Source organism: Aulonocara stuartgranti (assembly GCF_965226115.1).
Source record: "Aulonocara stuartgranti genome assembly, chromosome: 8".
NCBI classification, from domain to species: Eukaryota; Metazoa; Chordata; class Actinopteri; order Cichliformes; family Cichlidae; genus Aulonocara; species Aulonocara stuartgranti.
The window spans coordinates 5,027,861-5,047,590 of NC_138959.1; the positions used below are offsets into that span (position 1 = coordinate 5,027,861).

Here is a 19,730-nt window from a genome sequence, read left to right on the forward strand (position 1 = left end):
TTGTGTGGAGCAAAACACAGTAAAAGTGTAGCTGTCACGCTTGGTCCTCATGCTTCAATTGTGCAATCAAAAGTTCCTCAAACTGACATTTGGAGGACATTTTGCACCTTGAAACTTTGGCGTACCCAAATCCATGTTTGATTATACAGAAACCTACCTTAAAATGTGAGCAAAAGACATAAAAATAATAGACACTACACAGTCCTGATGCTGGGCGACCAGGACGTACTCCGGTACTGAATCAAAACACACATGGATAAGGTTTGAAAATGTGGACGTTTACCTATGTTTAGTTTATTTATATAGCACATTTAATTGCAACAGTAGCGTTGACTAAAGTGCTGTACAAAGATACAAATTACACAGTAAGATGACTTAAAACATTGATATCAAGTAACAAGTATCAAATAACATCAATGCCAAATAACAGATAGCAGAGAAAATATAGTCAACAAATCCCAGGAAACAATCACGCAGAGACTTGGCTCAGAGCCTGTTGGTTTCCACTGACAACATCAATCTTGAAAATAGGCAATAAATAAATAATGTGTATTTATTTTAAAGGCTACGTAACTTCTTGAAACAGGTGGGTTGTGTTTTTTGTTTCCAGCAAATGCTACTCAGTCCTGTTTTCAGGAATAGTCGTTTTTAGACACAACAGCAGAGAAGAGTATGAGGGCTCTGGTTTGGTCTTCTATGAATTTGTACTCAAGATTACACTGAACTATTTATTCCTGTGGTTGGTTGTGTTGTCAGTGACCTTGCATCTTCATTTGGGAGGCTATTTGAGGTGGCTGTCATGTGGTCGAGCTCCTGGAGGACAGCAAAGAGTGCAGCAGGATGCCTGTGGCTACAGAAACGTTGAGAGACTCGATGCCAGGCACCAGCTCCCTGCCCGCTGGGATGGTGAGAAGTGTCTGACACGTGGAGAGCAGCTCCTTGGAGAGTCCTTCTCCTTCTCCTCCCATCAGCAGCAACGTGGGTTTGGTCATTTTAAAGTCTGAACACTTGGTGATGGGCATCTGCGACACTTCTGCTTCCTGTCCCACTGTGCCAACCACCTGCCAGCCCTGCTCCATCTTCAGCTTCAACATCTCTGCAAGGTTTTCATATCCATACACCCCCATCACCTCCATAATGCCCGAGCTCGCCTTGCTGACCACTGGAGACAGCGGGCAGGTGTAGCGAAGACTGCTGGCGACTCTGTCCACCCCGAGGAAATAAGCAGAGCGCAGGATGGCGCCGAGGTTCATGGGGTCGTGGATTCTCTCCAGAACGAGCCACAGTGGAGCATCTTTCCTGCTGGGTGCAGAGTCCTCGGTGAGGTAGCTCAGGGGACTGGCAAGCAGGCACACTCCCTGATGGACTCCCCCATTGGACATCTTGTCCAGCTCCTTCCTGCTGACCCGATGGACTCGAACTCCTCGCAGATGAGCCTCCTCGCACACCTTCAACACAGACGCCCTGTGAGAGGCCTCGCCATCTTTTACAAACAGCTTACGGACCCTCCTCCTTCCCTGAGTGAGAGCCAAGAAGCAGGGAGCAACGCCAAAAACAACCTCGCAGTCCTTAGATTTGGCTTCAGGTGCAGGTTTCTGCTTCACCTGCCTCTCCCTCTCTGCAGGGAAATCTTCCAAGCACAGTTTCCTGAGTTCAGGTGACACTCTGAAGTCATCTCCCCTCATCTGCTTCTGCAGCAGTGAGATCTCACTTTTAAACACTTTTCTTTGAGTTGACCCCTCATGCTCCTGCCCTTCTGCAGGCTTGTGCTGGACCCTGGAGCGCCCCCTCGCTACAGGGCTGACCTTGCTGTCCTTTGGGTTCAGGTGTGAAGCTGTTACGTAGTAAAAGGCAACCTGGGAGGCTGATAAAGGTGCGTGAAATCTTCTGTTCAATACAAGCAGCAACCTGTGCTGATTTGCAATAAATCCAGCCATATTTATACAAGGGGCAGCCTCTGCACTGGAGAAACTCGAATCAGCTTCCCGAGAAGTCCATCAATCCACAGATGTGTCAGAGACCTTCACTGATAATCTGTCACGATGAGTTAAAGAACCAACTTCCTATCTCAGCAGACATGCTTGTAGCCTTTACGCACATGTGCAATCCAGTCTCAGCAAGCAGCGGATATCATGACCTGACGTGGAGTCATTTACCCTACAAAATAAAAGCCTGAGACTGCTAGTCTGATGACAGGCGTCACCCAAAGCTGGAAATGTATGGAATTAAAATAATACATTTCGCATAAATAACATTTTTCTTACGGGGTCAAGTCTGACATGTACTTTTGTTGCTGTTGTAATATTTAGTTTCATTTTCGTACTGGTCATTAAACGTCTATTTCTATGGATAAACTGTTATTTAATTACTTTTCTGTTGTATTATCTATTTGGTTTTATTTGTATAATTTTATCGTTATTGCATGTTTTGCTTTGCTTTAATTTTAATCAGTATATTTTTCTATATGTTTTATTTCCCAACTTCCCAACTGTGACAAATATTTTTAAAAAGACAAAAATCAAAAAGAAAGAATTAGGGTGGGGCCAATAGCTTTATCACAGCACTGTATGGCTGTAAGATTCCTTTGTTACAGCTTGTTACAGCTTCCTTTGTTAAGAATTAAGTTAAACGCAAAAAATAAATAAATTAAATAAATAACAATAGCTTGTAGCTATCTTTTTAGCTAGCTTTACTGTATAAGAGTTCTCTAGCTTTTATTTTGAAATGTATGTCTGTCTTTCTCGGTGTCGACTGTAGGCACGTGACAAATGTGACGCCATGGTAAAACTGACGTCTGCCTGGGTGTGCGCGATGGCGTAATTTCCGGGAAGTAAAAGTCTAGCAACACGGAAGCGTAGGAAAGAAAACAAATAACCGTTTAAATTTGTTTCGAGCAGAAGTCTTAGCTGACGCCTCTTCGCGCCGTGTTCGCCGTCTGGACCCCCGTCTCCACCGCACACGGTGAGATTTAACCGCCGGCCTCACGCTGTGGTGGGGTTACCTGTTGGTTTTTGTTGCCCTGCCAGAGGGGGAGAACAACCGAGCTAAACAAGGCTGGATTTAGACTTCAGGCCTTTGGTCACATAACTGACTGCTGAGTAACCGTCCAGTAAACAGGGGCTCGTGACAGCCTGAGACGGCCTTAGTTTATATGTGTAGAAAATGTCGCTGTAAATTTGTTTAGAGTGGGGGTTTTATTTGTACGGAAGGCAGAGAAGTTCAAATACAAACCCCCCTCCTCGTATTCTCACATCCACCAAATGACCAAATGTCAGGCATTTATTTATCAATTTATTGACACAGTAATGATGAAAAGCGATTTTAATAATTAATAATGTGTTTGTAAGCCAATGGAGTGAGCTCAGGTTTGAGTTAGGATTATGATGTCTGATATTTCAGGCTTAAAATAACCATTAATGTCCACTGTTATCGGTGTAAGTTTTAGTATTTTTAATTTTAATTATTTATATATTTACTTGGGGGTGGGGTGGGGGGGGACTGGTGATCAGAATACACACCACAATATAAACACAGGAGTTTTTGAAGGGAGCTGATTCATAGTCATGTGGTCATCTCAGGTCTCAGGAAATGTGGAACAAAGCCTCACCAGGCTCACCGAGACTAAAACTGCAGACTCCATTGTCCATATTTTCATGTAATTTCAGTCTGCGTTTATCAAAATTTCAGTTACTTTTATTTTTCTCCATTCTAATTTTAAATTTTTATTAATCTTTTGTTTTTGTTACCTGTTTTTGTTATCTTGACCCACATGGATTTATTTTAACTCCATGTGTGACAGAGAAGCTCATCAGAGAAGAAGGGAAATCCTTGACATTTTTTGTTTTGTGGAAGACTGTTACCTGTTGACCAACTGATTGATTAATCGAATAATGAACCAGATAAAAACGATTTAAAGGCACTGGCGTATTCGATAACCTATAGATAGATAGATAGATAGATAGATAGATAGATAGATAGATAGATTAATCTCACTTTATAACTGAAGGTAGAGGGTACTTTCAATGGTTCCTGTTGTTTCTTACTCAATCACCACATCATATGGCTACTGATCCCAGAGGACTGCAGGAATATAAAAAAGGAGCCATAACTGATATTTGTTTGATCAAATTTGATCCTCTGCTTATATCCACATCCAGATGGATTTCCTGTTTGGAAGGAGGAAGACTCCGGAGGAGATGCTGAGGCAGAATCAGCGGGCACTCAACCGAGCCATGCGAGAACTGGACCGGGAGCGAATGAAGCTGGAGCAGCAGGAGAAGAAGATTATCGCTGACATCAAGAAAATGGCCAAACAGGGGCAAATGGTGAGGCCGTGGGGCTTGTGAGCAGAGTTTCGTTTGTACCGGAAGAATGTTCACAGTGATTTTATCGTTTCGGTCTTTGCAGGACGCCGTCAAGATCATGGCCAAAGATTTAGTGCGCACTAGGCGCTACGTTAAGAAGTTCATCATGATGAAAGCCAACATTCAGGCGGTCAGCCTGAAGATACAGACACTGAAGTCCAACAACAGTATGGCGCAGGCGATGAAAGGCGTCACCAAAGCCATGGCCACCATGAACAGACAGGTCCGATAACCAGCAAACATTCTGTGATCCAGCTTTTAAAAAATAGTAATGCACCGTGCTCAACGTGCTGACAGACTCTCATTTATTCATCCCATCCCCACAGCTGAAACTGCCTCAGATCCAAAAGATCATGATGGAGTTTGAGCGACAGAGTGAAATCATGGACATGAAGGAAGAGATGATGAACGACGCCATCGACGACGCCATGGGAGACGAGGATGATGAGGAGGAGAGGTGAGGGATTCTCAGAGCATCGGAACATGACCAGACCAAAGTACTGAGCTGTTCAGTCTCTTAATCTTGGATCTCAGGTGTTTTCAGTCTCAATGCTACAGGTGTATAAATCAATCACCCAGGCCTGTGATTTATTTTTACAAATATTTGTGAAACAAAGAGCTCAATGATTTCCAGCGTGGTACTGTAATAGGATGCCAGCATGGCACCAAGTCATGTGTTTAGGAACCAGAGAAACTCAACTAAAAAATGAAGCTACAGAGCGGGTCTAGAAGTTGCCAACGTTCTGCTGAGTTCATAACTGTAGAGCTCCAAACTTCCTCTAGCATTAACATCAGCACATAAACTGTGGACGTGGAGCTTCCTGACAATGGATTTCCAAGGCCAGGAAGCTCCTGTAGTTGTGATCTTTCTTAAATTTTTAAAACATTAAAAACAAAACTAATAAAATATGAGAAAGGTGTAATATTGGACAACTATCGTTTGGAATAAACAGTTTAAAAGAAGGGTGCTGGTATATCAACAGCAGTATAGTACAGCATTTAAATCAAAGTATAAGATAAATTATGTGGAAGTAGAACCTTTGCATCTTTTAATTTCATCATATTTCCCATCATCTTTCGCAGCTGTGTAAAAATGAAGCTACAATAAGCAATTTAGCTGCTAATTTACATCCGTAGTGCCCGCCCCGACAGGTAGCATGAAACGAAGCTGACAGATATACAACAGAACACACTTACGGACAAAAGACAAATATGAGCTAAAAGTGATCACAGATCTGGTGTGTTTGAGATCTAGAACACTCTTTTATTCTATTACTTTTTCTTTTTTTTTTAAGTTGTTTTTTTTTTTTTTTTGACAGTAGTGAGATACCCTCTCTGGTGGCCCTGCTGTCCTTTGATTTGATTAGATGATTTATTAAACAGTCTTCTTTAAAATCATTTAAAGAAGAAGTTTATCTGGCACCCAATATCAATACGACTGGCAGACTTCTGATTTACTCTCCATGTCTGTGCTTCCTACACAGCGACGCCATTGTGTCCCAAGTGCTGGATGAGCTGGGTCTGAACCTGTCCGATGAACTGTCAAGTAAGAAAAAAAAAACCCTTTTACGTTTTTTTCTTTGACTCTCTGGATATTTTCTTTTAACGCCCCGTGTTTATTTCAGGCTTGCCGAGCACTGGCGGAAGCCTGTCGGTGGCAGGAGCGAAGAAGGCGGAGCCTCAGGCGACCCTGGCCGACGCAGACGCAGACCTGGAGGAGCGTCTGAATAACCTTCGGAGAGATTGAGCGCTGTGGCGAAGCCTTTAATACAAACATACTCGAATCTCTGTGTCTAGATTCTATTGGAAGTAGAGCCAGCGGTACGCTGGTTTGTTGCAGCAGAACTGGGGTGTATGACAAAGGTGTATGGCTTTCTGTTTGAGGTGTTTTCTCATTATGTGTAATATGTATTTTATCCAAAAAAAAAAGAAGCAAAAGGGTCATTATCCTTCATAGGTTTGGCAAATTGTTGCCTCATTTACGACTTTGCCAAATGACACAAGCTGACTTTATGTCACAGTCTGTAAATACTAACTCCTCCAGGCATGACGTTTTCACAAATTAAATTAACACTAATTATAAAACTGTTTAAGGAAATCCAAACGAAAGCTGGTAATATCACAAAAAATGACATTTTATATGGGTGACGTGAAGTTTTTCTTTTTTTTTTTTTGTACATGAGGCTGTTTTGGTGTTTGTATCACCATAATCATAATAATAATAATACACTTGTAGCCTTTTTTGTTTAGTAGATGGAATCTGCGGTTTGTCAGGGTTTACCTGAAGATGCTGTGCAGGAAGTTGAAATATCTGCATCTTTTGCAGCTGCATTCACAGATTTTACAGATTATATTTGGAAAGAAAGGTGAGGTCAGCTGACTTGGCACTCTTAAGATTTATTTCACCAAAATGTTAATAAAGAGTCAGTGGTGTTTATTTTTGACAAACTGTCCTGTTTTTTTTTTCTCTATTCAATAAACATTTTTTCCAGATTTAAATAACTGGCTGTGTGATCAGAGTGTTATTTTTAGCAGATTCTACCTGAACATCTCAGACAAAATTCCAGGGGAAAGATAAACTTCTTAATGTGAATTAAATCACAGCTGTTATTCGTTTATTTCAATTATTCAGTTTTCTGAAAAACTGCTTGAGATAGGTTTTCAATATCTGCTACTAAGGTTCTATGAACATGTGTAGTTAGTTTAGAGAACTGAGAAGAAGTCTGAAGTCTTGAGTCACGCATCATTTCTTTATATTTTCCTCAGCCATAAAAGGCTGATGGGGTATGTGCGTCACCCCACTGGGACACATTAATTTGTGAAGGCGATAACTCAAGAAGGAAGTCACTTAGGATTTTCAAATTGATACCACAGGTGCATCTACTACAAATCTTGGACAAGTTCGAATCTCACTGAGCTTGATGGCAAGGACAGAAAAGGCTTTCTGAAAATTACGTGAATGTGATAACTTGAGAACAAGGCAATGTAGGATTTTGAAACTGATACTATAAGTGTGTCTGCTGTGACATTGAGAGGCAGCACTGGTGGTTGCCAGTATTTTTTAAGGTGTTCTTCAGCACCAGTTCTCCAGGCCTTTCTCGATGTCTTTTAAAGTTTTTCTTTGGACATTGGCTGCTTTTTCACTCATTTCCCATCCAGTCCTTGTACCTGATCAATTGCAGAGGAATGTTTCTTCCTATGTTCACCCACTTAACACTGACCTATGAACCATGCAAGCATAAAAAAAGTCTCCTGATTCAGTGTTTACACAAAACACACAACAAAGAACCGGTTTTAAGTTGTATATTTAGGTACTTTGTTACTAGCAGTCATAAGATCAAAGACTTTGGTCCCATTTCTTTAGCTGAATCTACAAAGTACCAGAAACAACAGTTTGAGTGATATAAAATTTTATACCAACAAGGTGATTCCCAAAGAGCTACCAGCTGAAAACCTGGCATATCTGGGCATGGTGTGCAGCGTGTCTGTAAGAACAATGAGGAAAGTGGACAAGCGGTGCACAAAAGATGAAGTGGAAGGCCTAAAAATATCTGGCAGATAAAGGGAAAAGTCCACCTGATGCCAGACCTGAGAAATGACTCTGACCCTTCAGTTGATCCATCTACTCCAAGGGAGAAAAGGCAGATTACACAAGAACTGGGCTCAAAATCAGCAGGTCGTCTTACAGAGCGATTTTAAATATCTGAAGTTTTAGTCCAGACTGAGGTACAACTGTGAGTCTACAGTCATCTCTGAAACATGGTGGAGGCTCTGTGGTGGTTTGGGGATGAATTTCAGACAGTGGCGTTATAGATCTTGTGAAAATTGATGGAATTAAAAAAAGTACGGTCATTTTTTGATCCATGCAATATCATCTAGAACAGCTTCATTTGTAAGCATGACAATCATCCCAAACACACTGCTGGTGCAGTAAAAGGACCAGCCAGGGGTGGGATGATCATGAGAACGAACAGCCCAAAACTACATGGGAGGAGCTTGTTAATGACCTGTTAACACCTGGAAATTTTCAGTTATACTTCCTCTCTACTCCAGTCATCAGGATCACAGGCACAGATAAAGGAGATGAGGCTGAAGTTGTACACAGTTAAATCTAAACAGTTTTTGTGCTATGTATGGAAAAAATAGCTTTATGTATTTTTCATAAACAACCTCCTAGTGTACATTTGTACCCACTTCATCCCTATCAAATAACCACATCCACATATGATAGACATATTCATTTTATTCCAAAAAAAGTTTTACTTTCAAAACTGTCAATTTGTCAACTTACAATCATAGAACGATATTGATGTACTCAACACTTCCAACATTAAATAATAAAAAAATAACAGCAATGTTTTATGTACATTTGTTTCTGAAAGCTATGTACAGAAAAACAACAGGAAAAAACAAAAAACAAAAACTGACTTTGTATTTCCAGAATGTGCCGCATATGCAGGTGCACACTGAGCAGCTGAAAAAAATTGAAGCTGCAGAAAGCTGTTGCATCAAATGTAGAAGAGGCTGAGAGAACACAGCGAAGAGGAAAACCTGCAGAAACCAAACACTGCGACTGTGACTGAGATGAACTCGCAGAGGGAGAGATTAACTGGCAGCGTGTTAAAGAGCGTGCACAGACTACAGCTAGAAAGCTTCATTTTCTAAAACGGCTCCCGTGAATGTCAGGAGTCTGATGCGTACACCTAAATCGTATATTTACTGGACACAAGCTTTTTTTTTTTTTTTTTATTGGAAACAAAAGAGAAAAATCAAGATCAAAAATCAAACTTTGTTATTATCAGATCGGCCGAACTGAGCGGCCAAAGGTCATGCTTTCAAGACAGTATTTTTGTAGCCCAATGAGCAGAGATTATTCTCCATTTTGGGGCAAAGCCATGCTAATACCTTTTTAATTTTTATCATTTGGAAACAGCTAAAGAGAGTCCATGCATCTCACATAAAAAAAAGGAACTAACAGAAACAAAACCAAAAAAACAAAAAAAACAAAACAACAACAACAAAAAAAGGGGACAGGTTACTGAATTCGACGCCAAGTTTACCACCCGAATAATTTCCTGTACCTTTGTTCTCAAACCCAATCATCTGATTGTTTACATTTTTCACCTTACACTGGATTGGCTCGATTATTTTATATATATATGCATATATATGAAATCATGCTGGCTCAAAACTCCCAATAATCACACCTAACATCGATAAAATCTTAATGCAGTCGTGTGCAATCGATATAGGCAATACACAGCACGACATTGATGCGGGGAGAACAGGCGCGGTGACACGACCCAAGCGAAAAGGATGCAGCTGCATTGCTCGCGAAGCTCTATTTTCAGTCAAAGTGGCTTTAAATCGTTCCCTCTACACGTATGCACAAAGATTAGAGCTCCTCAGCTTGTCCCTTAATACTACCGACCCCATATAACACGACAGAAACACCACATCTGTTTGATTAAGTCTACGGGTCTTTTTTACGTCTGTGGTGCAGATCCACCAAAAAAGTATCAGGACATGCATGTAACTCTTGGTAAATGTGTAATTATGAACAGCTGCTGACTTGAGGGCTGTAATCTTCTGGCATGGAGGGCTCAGCCTCTCTTTTAAGAGACCGAAAACATCAAGGACACCCTGCCCTGCAGATATCGTCCATCCTTTACCAAAACTCAGGAGAGCAAAAGCAACAGTGACAGTTAAACAAAGCGACTAGTGATGCGACTCCCTGCCACACCAGCAAATTTTTTTGTTTTGTTTTTTTTAATCTGGGTGTGGAGCATCATCATAATCATCTTCTTCTCCCACCACTGCTGCTGTTTTTTAAGGGCTTCACTTCCTGCAGGTCCGGTGAGGCGTGTGTTTCTTGGGAACCTCAATGCGGCACCGGCTGCGGTCATCCAGCCAAGGCAGCTCAAAGTTCCTGGAGAGAAAACAACGGACAGTCGACCCTCAGTTCAAGAGTAAAGACGAGTGAAAATAACTGGAATGCTCCTGCTGCTTTTTCTCATTTTATATCATATATATGCTACACACACAGAGTTACAATGACAGATGCTGATATTAAAAACAGCTTCAGGTTCTTATAAAAGCATCGGCGTATACCAAAACTTCAAACCTTTTGTTTACGAAGGCCAGACAATATAGTGGTAAAACTACAATATTTATTAGAGACTAAATGTTGAAAAGATGAGATATGTGAGTGAATTGCACATAAAACAGATGCTTAATGGCCTTATCAACATACCATCACTGAATAATAATATTAAACCCTCTGGTGTCTGTTCATTTTTCACTGGAGTGGGGTGAGTGGTGTCCTTTAGCAGCTTTATTAAAATATAATTTATTTATTTAAAGTTTGTTTGTTTTGTTTATAATAATTATTTAACTCCTGGCTCAAAGGGAGCTTGTTTCAAACTGATGGGCTGCACCAAAGCACCGTATAAGATAAGGATATGTAACTGTTAATCATCAAAGCTACTGTGATAGTCCAAGGACAAAAAAAAAATATGGACTGCATTAGGTTCCATTTAAATCATTTTATCCCAGCTTTAAATGAATACAGGCCTGCAATAAATTACAGAAGAAATACAGCAGGGGAAGAGGTGGACTGTGAAAATGGCCTTCACTTCATTTGATGTTTTGTCTTAAATGAAACTCAGACTACACAAAGATTTTAGCTATGATGTTTGTTCAGTTAGAGGCAAATTTCTGTTACCATGTGAGCCAAACAGGCAGGTTGAACAGCAGGTGAGTGGGGCTGCTGTGCTCACTCAACCATATTAAGGATATATGGCCCTACTGACACAGAAGCAAAGTAGTGCCTGAGCTTTAACCTCACAGAGAGCACTTGTACATATGCTGAGCTTATTATTGGAAGCTTTGGCCATATTTAAAGATAATCCACCAATATTATTAACAGTTTGTATATTAATAAAGGAAAAGCCCAAAACAAAAAACTTTTAACTTACTGTTGTGAGAGTTTAGGCAGAGGCCGACCAAATGCAACCACAGGCAAGAAGGGAGTGATCACTATACTTTCAACTGGAAGAGAATTAAGAATTAAAATTAAGAATGAAAATCTCCTGGTTTGATTTAAGAATTACACTGCTCTAATACTGAAGATGTACCATCTTCGGTGTCGGGATAGAAGGACGACAACTCCGGCTCGGTCTCCTGGACAACTTTCTTCCTGTTCATGCGCTGCTGCAGACGCTGGAACATGCGCTGCTCTCTGATTCGCTGGATATCCCATCTAGAAACACGCAGGATTCGTTTATATGACAGGAAAAGTAAAGAGTGAGAGACAGGTGGTAGTGGGGCTGCTCAATTATGGCAAAAAATAAATAAATACATAAAAAAAAAAAAAATCACTATTTTGGTATGCAGATTGACATTATTTAATTTGATTTATATAAGCATTAAAAGCTCAACATCGCTGATAATATCACACCTTCAGCTTTCATTCATTAAAATGGGGTGGGGGATACTTTGGCATTCTTCAACAATGAGAGCAGAACAGACCTTGATGTTTATTCATACTCTGGTCTTTAATATTTAAATCCAGGGCTCAGTTTAGACCAAGTCTCCGAAAATGCTCATCAAAACTATTTAATAATCAAAATTTAGATAAAATTTATCCAATACAGGTTGTTGCAGTTTACTCCAGCACCCATACCGCTCAACACTCAAGAAATGCATTTGTTAAAATGTTAAACCAAGTTTAAGTCAGCGACCGGTACCTTTTCCTCCTCTTCTCATCCAACTCGAGCTTTGAGTGACGTTTCAAAAACACGCCGTCGTCTAGCGGCTTGAGGGGAAACAGAAGTGAATTGTGAGTTAAAAATTCATTTGGATCTGATGTGAGTTCATTTTAGGAGGTACAAGTTTCTTTTCAGATGCGTCTCTCACCTCAGGGGGATTAAAGGAGGAGTCTTCATTCAGCGGCTCTATTATATTTTCCCTCCAAGATGGGACTAGGAGGTGAACAGAAGCAGGGAGAAGAGTTTATTCATAGATATTTTGTTCAGGACACTTTGAAGGATAAAGTGATTGAAGGTGGGATATAGGTTAGGCTTACAAACAATCAGCATATCATGTACTACATGAGGAGTCCACTCACTGGCCACCTCTTCCTCCTTTTTCGGGGAAGTCTCACGCAGGGGGGACAGAGGAGGTTGGTTCCAGCAACACAGATACATCTCTGTCGTTGACATGAAGGGGAGATCCTCCATCTGGCAGCTCAGTTCAGCCTCCTCTTTGCAAAGGAGCAAACCGTCCCTTTCTGCCCTCGTGGGAACAGTCTTCTCTGGGGTTTCCTTGCTGCGTAGCTCTCTCTGATTAGGAGAGCCAGGCTCAATTTCGGGCTTCTGCGGGCTCAACTTGGCACTTTTACCTCGAGATTTTTGCACTTTTGTATCACCAAAGCAAGATTTCCTAAAAATGAAAGACATAAAATGGAAATTGGCCTTTGGAAATGCAAGTGGTCTACATACAGTGCAGGCAACAAGTCTGCGGCATCTTATCTAACAGTATCAATTCCCCATTATTTCTGGATATTTAGGAAATAAATAATGGCAGTTTCCCTTTGGAGGACGGTTAAAATCTTTTTGGTCTTTCGTATGCAGAAAAATGTCACCTCATTTTCCTTTAATAACGTGGACAAAGTCTGAATAGACCAAATTATACAGAACATTTTTTCACTTTATTATGTGGAACAGGAACAAACACTTGTGCTGCCTCTGCTGGCGTTTATTGTACCTTTTATGACCTTTGCCACCCCGACTGAAGATGAGTGGCGTGGCTGGGTCAGGCTGTGGACTCTCGAGCTCCAGATCCCACATGTCCTCTTTGTCAGGGGTCCATGGCTCCAAGGGCTGGAAAAGGCGCTTATCACGGGGTGGGTCCTTCCTTGTGAGCTGAAGGCGGCGCTCCATTCGCTCAATACGTGCAAGCAGCTGCAAAAGAAGGAAGACATGAGTGTGGAAAAAAGCAACATTTCTGGGATAAAGAAGGAAAAAGTGACAGAAAACACATTAAGACGGGCCAAGACTTTAACGTACCGTCTCTTTGTCTGCTTTGAGCTCATCTATCTCCTTGTCCTTGGACTGGAGCTGTTGTTGCTGTTGTTCAATGAGGTCCAGCTGGAGGAGGAGAATCTGACGGAGGCAGTTGGCCTGTGTGTGAGGGTTGGCAGGGGTCTTCCTGATGTTCCTCCACTTACCCTCAGATGAGAGTTCGATGGATGCGGTGCCAAGCACTCCAGGTACAACCCCTTTCGCACTTTCATCAGCACCGGCATCCTTTGAGTTATTGTTCACAGCCATCTGAGGGTTTTCCATATTGTCAACAGAGAGGGGTTTACCTTTCACCGGGGTTCCCTCACCCCCCATTGGTCTGACAGGGGACAGTACCCCCACAGGTTTAGTGTCTCCTTGAACTACCTCTGCAACAGTGGCAGCGAGGGCAACCTTGCTTGTCATGTAATTCTGGTCTAAGTCCTTTGATTTGATTGGGATCTCGCCCCTCTGCACGTCTTGAACATCTATAACAAAGTCGCAGGACTCCCTCTTGAGGCTCACGGGGCTAACGGTGACGACCCCGGCATCAGCGTGCTGCCTGAATCGCGTGTTTGGATACAGCGTGGACCTCAGAGTCATGGCGAACACAACGACGACTTTTCATCCTGAGATTCAACCAGCAGCAACTTCACATGTGAACTCGAAGCTACTGTCCTGCAAAAACAAAGGACAAATTCATCCGTCTGGCTCCTCCTGTGTGTTTATTTCATAGAGTACACAGTCTTTGCGCTTGGGGTAAAAAACATACACGGGCTTGTAACGGTTGGACAAATCAAAGAGGACTACACGGTTAAACTGTATGATTTGGGGGCACATTTTACAAAAAAAAATGCTCGCCGGGTTTGAAAACTGAAGCTAAGCTATACTAGCACAGCAGTGCAAACACAGACACGCTGATTTGGTAACAAACTCGGGCGTTTGATGGGAATTTGACCCATTAATAATGCACCTGGGTCGACATTTCAGTGTGGAGGCTTCAAACAAGGACTCGGGAGTGGCTGTGTAGGACACTGGCATCAGCCATCTCCTCCATTTTGGTTCTCGCGGAATCACGAAAAAACAATAACAGCTAGCTAGGTGGCTAACGCTAACCGGTTAGTTAAACGGACAAACCGCGCGCCCGCAGAGGGCCGGCTGTAACGTACGCATTGTGATATTCATAATTCACACGTACCTGCTTTTTACCAACACGCTTTTATACGTTTTCAGCTTACATCGACTATTATTCAAGTCCACCTGCAACTGTCTTCACGTTCCCTCCTCAAGACTTGTTTTAAAGCGCTGACTACTGCGCATGCGTAATTTGTTGGATGGCCATTTCTTATGTTTTGGAGGTTTCCATCGGAAGGGCACCAGTAGAGGGCGCGAGAAAGCACAACGACGCTTTATACATGCATTAAACCAACATTAGATAATGAAATGGCGACATTTCGAGACCATTGTTAAACATTTTTCAAGTAAGTCGTTATAGACGCCGAGTATGTATTATTTGGAAGTGCATTTAGTCAAAGAGTAACTACTCCCTTTAGAGCTGCCTGAAAAGTCCCCCTGGATATTTAAAAAATGCAACCGAGTGAAGCAACCGGAAACAACGACTGAAGGGGCGTGTTCTAGTGTTACGTTGTTGTCACGTAAGAGGTCAACGTGTTACCTCCGTGGTTGGACGTCAATTTTTCAACTTTGAGCTGATAGAAACACTATGGACTTACATGAGAACTGTCTTTTGTTAAAAACTATAAATAAATAATTCATTTTAAATGTAAATTACAAAATAAATATAGATTACAGTTGAACACCATTTTAACCATTGTTTCTAACAGACAAAGGCTATTACTTCGAGGTTCAAATATGTAAAATACATAAGAAATTCCTGTCAGCAGATAGGCTGCTTTTTGCAACCGGACATCATACAGAGCAAAGAGTAGAAAAAATGTCTAAAACAGAGCTTTCAGAGTACTCTGAAGCCGGAGTTTTTGACCCACATGATTACCTACACAATTCAGCTTTTACACCACTCTGCATTAGTTATTATTAATCTCTGGCTCTCTTCCACAGCATTTCTTTGTCCTGTCTTCCTCCTCTCACCCCTAACTGGTCGCACTAGTTGGCTGCCCCTTTCCTGAGCCTTGTTCTGCTGGAGGTTTCTTCCTGTTAAAGAGGAGTTTTTCCTTCCCACTGCTGCCAAAGCGCTTGCTCACAGGAAATTGTCTGATTTTTGTGTTTTTTTTTTCTGTTTTCTCTGTATTATTGTAGCATCTGTACCTTACAATATAAAGTGCCTCGAGGCAACTGTTCTTGTGATTTGGCATTATAGAAACAAAATTTAAATGAAACTGAATTAACTATCTTAATATTTGAAAGCATCCACCCTATATATGATAGTAATGGGTCTTCTTTAAGCTATAATTTCAGTGTCACTGTGTGAGGGTTGCAATAGCTGAGGCTAAGGTGTTTTGTGAGAGGAGCAGTAGGTGTCATTACTTTGGAGAAAGTGTCATAGAGCAGAGGTTTCTCATTTTACGATAAGCATCAGTCAAACATCTTCACCGTATTTTCAACATGCTTTAATTTTCACATTGCCACTTTTTCATTAGTTTAATGGCCCACGCATTTTCCCATTTAAAGTTTATTATGTCCCTCTTTATCAGTAGTCACCTGTGTGTGTATGTGTTTCATTAATGACTTAATGTGTTGGAACTAAACTGTTTTTGTAGCTTTGGCTCATATTATCTCAGTGAAAACTATATAAAAGCCCATTTTCTGAAAGCAACACATCGTAGTAAGCAGTCTACAAATTTCTCTGGAAATTTTTCCCCTCTGCCTGCTTTAAAGACGTTTTATTCAAAGGTGAGAAAATATACTTGAATGGATTTCATGTAACTGCTCACACACTTGGTTTGAGCTGCAGAATATGCTCACCTTTCCTCCAGGTTGCTTAAAGTTGTTGAACTAAGTGTGGACCTTTCTCCAACAATCTCTGTTTTTGCTTTCAGGTCATCATGAAGGCTTTGTTGTTCAAACTTCTGATCATCTGCCTGCTGGTAGCCCTGCATGCAAAAACAGAAGAGATGGCGTAAGTCTCATTGTATGCTTTACATGCTTGTTTCCCCTGAATATACTGAGTGATAATTGGATTTAACGGCAATATTTATAAGACAAGGTGGCTCAAAATTCCAATGATTTTAAAACTTTTTTACTTGCATTTACTTTATATATTTAATTTTAGAGAATTTTATAACATTGAATGCTTATAAATTAAACTTTGGAGTGAACTGTAGACTGTGTACAGTCTACTGTTTTGCTGTATTTGAACCTCACTGTTCTATAGGACAGTGAGGTTCAGATACAGCAAAACTCATATTTAGCTTGACTTAAAATGTAAAAGTTGGGATTAATAAAAGCAAAAAAGATATGATTATAAAATTGTAAAAATATTCATATATGTTTGTGTTTGCAGAGGAAAATAAATGTAAAGGCTTATAGTGGGGATTATTTATCACAATATAGTGCATGGCAGGTCACAGCTGTGAAGACAAATCTTAAATGTTAGAAAATATTCTGAAAAAAAAACATCTTAAATTGGAATTTATACTTTTAATTGACTTGTGGGTTAAACATTTTAATGAATACAGTCTGAACGTGACAGTATGGGGTAGAAATGCGTTACTGTGGGGGGTACTTCAATCACAAAAGATTGGAAACCTTGCCTCAGTGCAGCAGGAAGTCCTTTTATCTGCATAATGAGCTTGAATTTAATATAATTATTTAAATGGCTTCCAAACTTTTCTCCGTGTGCTTAGCTGACTATTTTTCCCCCAGTATGTCAACACAATTTATAATAGCGTGACTCCTTAAATACATAATAATAAGTACTTTATACCACATTTTATTATATCTTTGATAATTCAGTTAAAATCAGTTCAGATTTATTTATATAGTGCGAAACCACACGAACAGTTTCCTCAAGGTGCTTTGAATTGTAAGGTAAAAACCTCACAATAATACAAGAAAAATGGAGAAAACCTAACAATCATATGACAAGGAAGCTGTCAGGGTCCATATTCTGCTGCTATAATACAGTACACTGTAATAATGTGGCTGATGTGGACAAGTTAAATGGCTAATTGGTTAAAACTACAATTTTTATGATTAGTTGAGCTGCTTATTAATCAAATCTACAAAAAGGAAAATCCTCTGCTTCTTGGATGTGAGGATTTGACTCTTGGTCAGATAGAATTACACGTCTGGAAATCTTTTCATCATTTTCTTTAATTTTAGCAATCAAAAGGTTGAACAAATAACCAAAAAAATATAACAATAACAAAAGTCACCTTGAGAGGCCAAATAGTGTGAGACAAAGATCCTGCAATATTAGAGAAAAAGCAGGCGATCCCCTGTGAGCAGAGCTTGGTGACAGCGAGGAAGAAGAATGTGTATCCCAAACTGGGGAAATTCACTTGTTTGAGCAGCAGAAGGATCAGGAAGTGAATTGCAGATATATTAGAAAAATAAATATGTTTCTACTAAGCACAAATGGTTGTATGTGTGTGTATATATATATATATATATATATATATATATAGGGAAGAGCTCTGTTTGGATTATAAGTAGAGGTGGGCAGATCGATCCAAATATCGATCATACCAGTGCTAGTACTGGTATTGGACTGATACTAGCACGAGAGGATCGACACTGTCGCGTCTATTTTATTTATAGCCTACAGCACAGTTAAACAACAGAAGTTGACCCAAAGGGATTTAGAGACAGGCAGATTTACAGGTCTCTAAAAACAAAAACAGCTTCAAAGTACATGACAAGCTGAAAGGTGTTACTGGTATCAGCAACACTGACTATGTATTTACTCGCTATCGGTTCGATACCAAAATTTCCAGTATCACAAAGCACTAATAATAAGATACTATTAAGTCTTTAAGATATGACAGGATCTGACCACTATTGAGTGTGAGGAGAGGGAATAAGAGGGTCAAAGAAATAATCTGATTTTTATATTTGTGTCTTTGTTGCCTCTCAGTGAAGACGAGCAGAACCCGAGGAAGAGGTACGCTGAGTCTACCATCGCCAGCGAATTCAGCAAAATCATGGATTCAATGGTGCAGAAAAACTTTATCAAGTTCTTGCTCAGCCAAAGGCAGAAGGAAACCAAGTGAGTCAGTGAATGAAGCACCAGATTAAAAGCAGAACAAAAGAACAGATTTATTTGATTGAAAGGTATTTTCTGTTCTCTCAGGTCTGCTGATGCTGGGAAGGATTTAGAGGAACATCAGTACAACGACTTGCTGAAGCTCAGCCTGCAGGAGAAGCAGGGGAGAAACATTTAGGTGTGCTTAAACTTATTCACGTGCAGAGGCACTACCTGTATTCTTTTCAAATGATGATGTGGCACAGACAATTTGAATATCTGGTTAGAAATAAGCATAATTCTATAATAAACATAACAAGGCTCAATGTCCCAGAGCCTCGTGTCTTCATGAGGACACAGGGCTCTGGGACATTTGAAGCAGCGTTTTCTCTCTATTTTGTGATAGACCAATGAATTAATTAAAAATCAAATCCAAAATCAATTTACTTTGCTGTGTTTAATATAAATAATCTGTCACACTGTTCTCAGGTTGTGAGGATCCAGAAGGATGCAGTGGCACTGTGGAGACCTCATCTCAACTCTTCTTCATCTTTAACTCTGTGATGGACAATCTGTAGGTCTACTAGTGTAAAACTGTGAATATTTGTCCCGTGCAAAAGCTCTATTTGTGTAATGCAGTCTTCACATAAATGAATAAAATTATTATCTAAAAATCACTGAATCACTGAATTGTACTTCTCAGAGTCTTTGAACCTGAAATGCTGGAGATACTATAACTATAACCATAACTATAACACCTATATAACAACTATAACTGTTTCAACTACGTTTCAAAATAATTGTAGTCCTAAATCAATCAACGCACTACTAATATCACGCTGTAACTCTTTACACTGCAAAACCTGTCACCTAACACCTGCTGATTGTTTTTTCCCCCCACGTTATTCAATAAATTTAATTTTTTCTGTTTTATTAAATGTCATATATTTTATTTTCTATGTTCATTAAAACATCATTAAAAATAAATATGTGTGTGTGAACTTGAAATAAAGCTGGTAATCTGTACGGTGTATTCTTTCTACATATCATTATTGCTTTTAGAGTTTTACTTATTTAGGCTCCTTATTTTTTTATTATTATTATTTTGTTATTTAATTAAGCTTATTTTTAATTTTGTGT

General features: G+C 40.2%; 4 protein-coding genes across 5 annotated transcripts; 2 read left to right on the forward strand and 2 right to left on the reverse strand.

The window, feature by feature from the left end:
- Window positions 1-257: 257 nt before the first annotated feature.
- Window positions 258-2,280, reverse strand: mrm1 (mitochondrial rRNA methyltransferase 1 homolog). Its single transcript, XM_082544946.1, has one exon. The coding sequence runs from the start codon at window positions 1,935-1,937 to the stop codon at window positions 798-800; it is 1,140 nt and encodes a 379-aa protein (XP_082401072.1). The 5' UTR covers window positions 1,938-2,280; the 3' UTR covers window positions 258-797.
- A 494-nt stretch (window positions 2,281-2,774) lies between these two features.
- Window positions 2,775-6,866, forward strand: chmp2a (charged multivesicular body protein 2A). The gene is made up of 6 exons (XM_082544960.1): window positions 2,775-2,961; window positions 4,158-4,325; window positions 4,408-4,587; window positions 4,691-4,821; window positions 5,849-5,910; window positions 5,990-6,866. The coding sequence occupies exons 2-6, from the start codon at window positions 4,158-4,160 to the stop codon at window positions 6,109-6,111; spliced, it is 663 nt and encodes a 220-aa protein (XP_082401086.1). The 5' UTR covers window positions 2,775-2,961; the 3' UTR covers window positions 6,112-6,866.
- Window positions 6,867-8,589: 1,723 nt separating this feature from the next.
- On the reverse strand, window positions 8,590-15,053 carry msl1b (MSL complex subunit 1b). 2 transcript variants are annotated; one of them, XM_082544945.1, is made up of 9 exons: window positions 14,625-15,053; window positions 13,433-14,104; window positions 13,131-13,327; window positions 12,493-12,806; window positions 12,282-12,346; window positions 12,113-12,180; window positions 11,501-11,625; window positions 11,342-11,414; window positions 8,590-10,293 (listed from the first exon to the last, which is right to left on the reverse strand). In XM_082544945.1, the coding sequence occupies exons 2-9, from the start codon at window positions 14,027-14,029 to the stop codon at window positions 10,203-10,205; spliced, it is 1,530 nt and encodes a 509-aa protein (XP_082401071.1). In that variant the 5' UTR covers window positions 14,030-14,104; window positions 14,625-15,053; the 3' UTR covers window positions 8,590-10,202. The 2 variants fall into 2 exon arrangements, with proteins under 2 accessions (XP_082401071.1, XP_082401070.1); XM_082544944.1 differs by having other exon boundaries at window positions 12,451-12,806.
- A 175-nt stretch (window positions 15,054-15,228) lies between these two features.
- gip (gastric inhibitory polypeptide) lies at window positions 15,229-19,566 on the forward strand. The gene is made up of 5 exons (XM_082544962.1): window positions 15,229-16,297; window positions 16,444-16,523; window positions 18,483-18,614; window positions 18,699-18,789; window positions 19,080-19,566. Exons 2-4 carry the CDS (start codon window positions 16,450-16,452, stop codon window positions 18,787-18,789), a joined length of 297 nt encoding a protein of 98 aa, XP_082401088.1. The 5' UTR covers window positions 15,229-16,297; window positions 16,444-16,449; the 3' UTR covers window positions 19,080-19,566.
- Window positions 19,567-19,730: the final 164 nt, after the last annotated feature.

Coding starts and splice junctions, on each gene's coding strand:
- mrm1 (XM_082544946.1), bottom strand. CDS start 1,937: ATGGCTGGATTTATTGCAAATCAGCACAGGTTGCTGCTTGTATTGAAC.
- chmp2a (XM_082544960.1), top strand. CDS start 4,158: ATGGATTTCCTGTTTGGAAGGAGGAAGACTCCGGAGGAGATGCTGAGG. Junction 4,326..4,407: donor TGGCCAAACAGGGGCAAATG/GTGAGGCCGTGG, acceptor CGGTCTTTGCAG/GACGCCGTCAAGATCATGGC. Junction 5,911..5,989: donor CCTGTCCGATGAACTGTCAA/GTAAGAAAAAAA, acceptor TGTTTATTTCAG/GCTTGCCGAGCACTGGCGGA.
- msl1b (XM_082544944.1), bottom strand. CDS start 14,029: ATGACTCTGAGGTCCACGCTGTATCCAAACACGCGATTCAGGCAGCAC. Junction 13,328..13,432: donor TCAAAGCAGACAAAGAGACG/GTACGTTAAAGT, acceptor CTTCTTTTGCAG/CTGCTTGCACGTATTGAGCG. Junction 12,807..13,130: donor GGTGGCAAAGGTCATAAAAG/GTACAATAAACG, acceptor TTTCATTTTTAG/GAAATCTTGCTTTGGTGATA.
- gip (XM_082544962.1), top strand. CDS start 16,450: ATGAAGGCTTTGTTGTTCAAACTTCTGATCATCTGCCTGCTGGTAGCC. Junction 16,524..18,482: donor GCAAAAACAGAAGAGATGGC/GTAAGTCTCATT, acceptor GTTGCCTCTCAG/TGAAGACGAGCAGAACCCGA. Junction 18,615..18,698: donor CAAAGGCAGAAGGAAACCAA/GTGAGTCAGTGA, acceptor CTGTTCTCTCAG/GTCTGCTGATGCTGGGAAGG.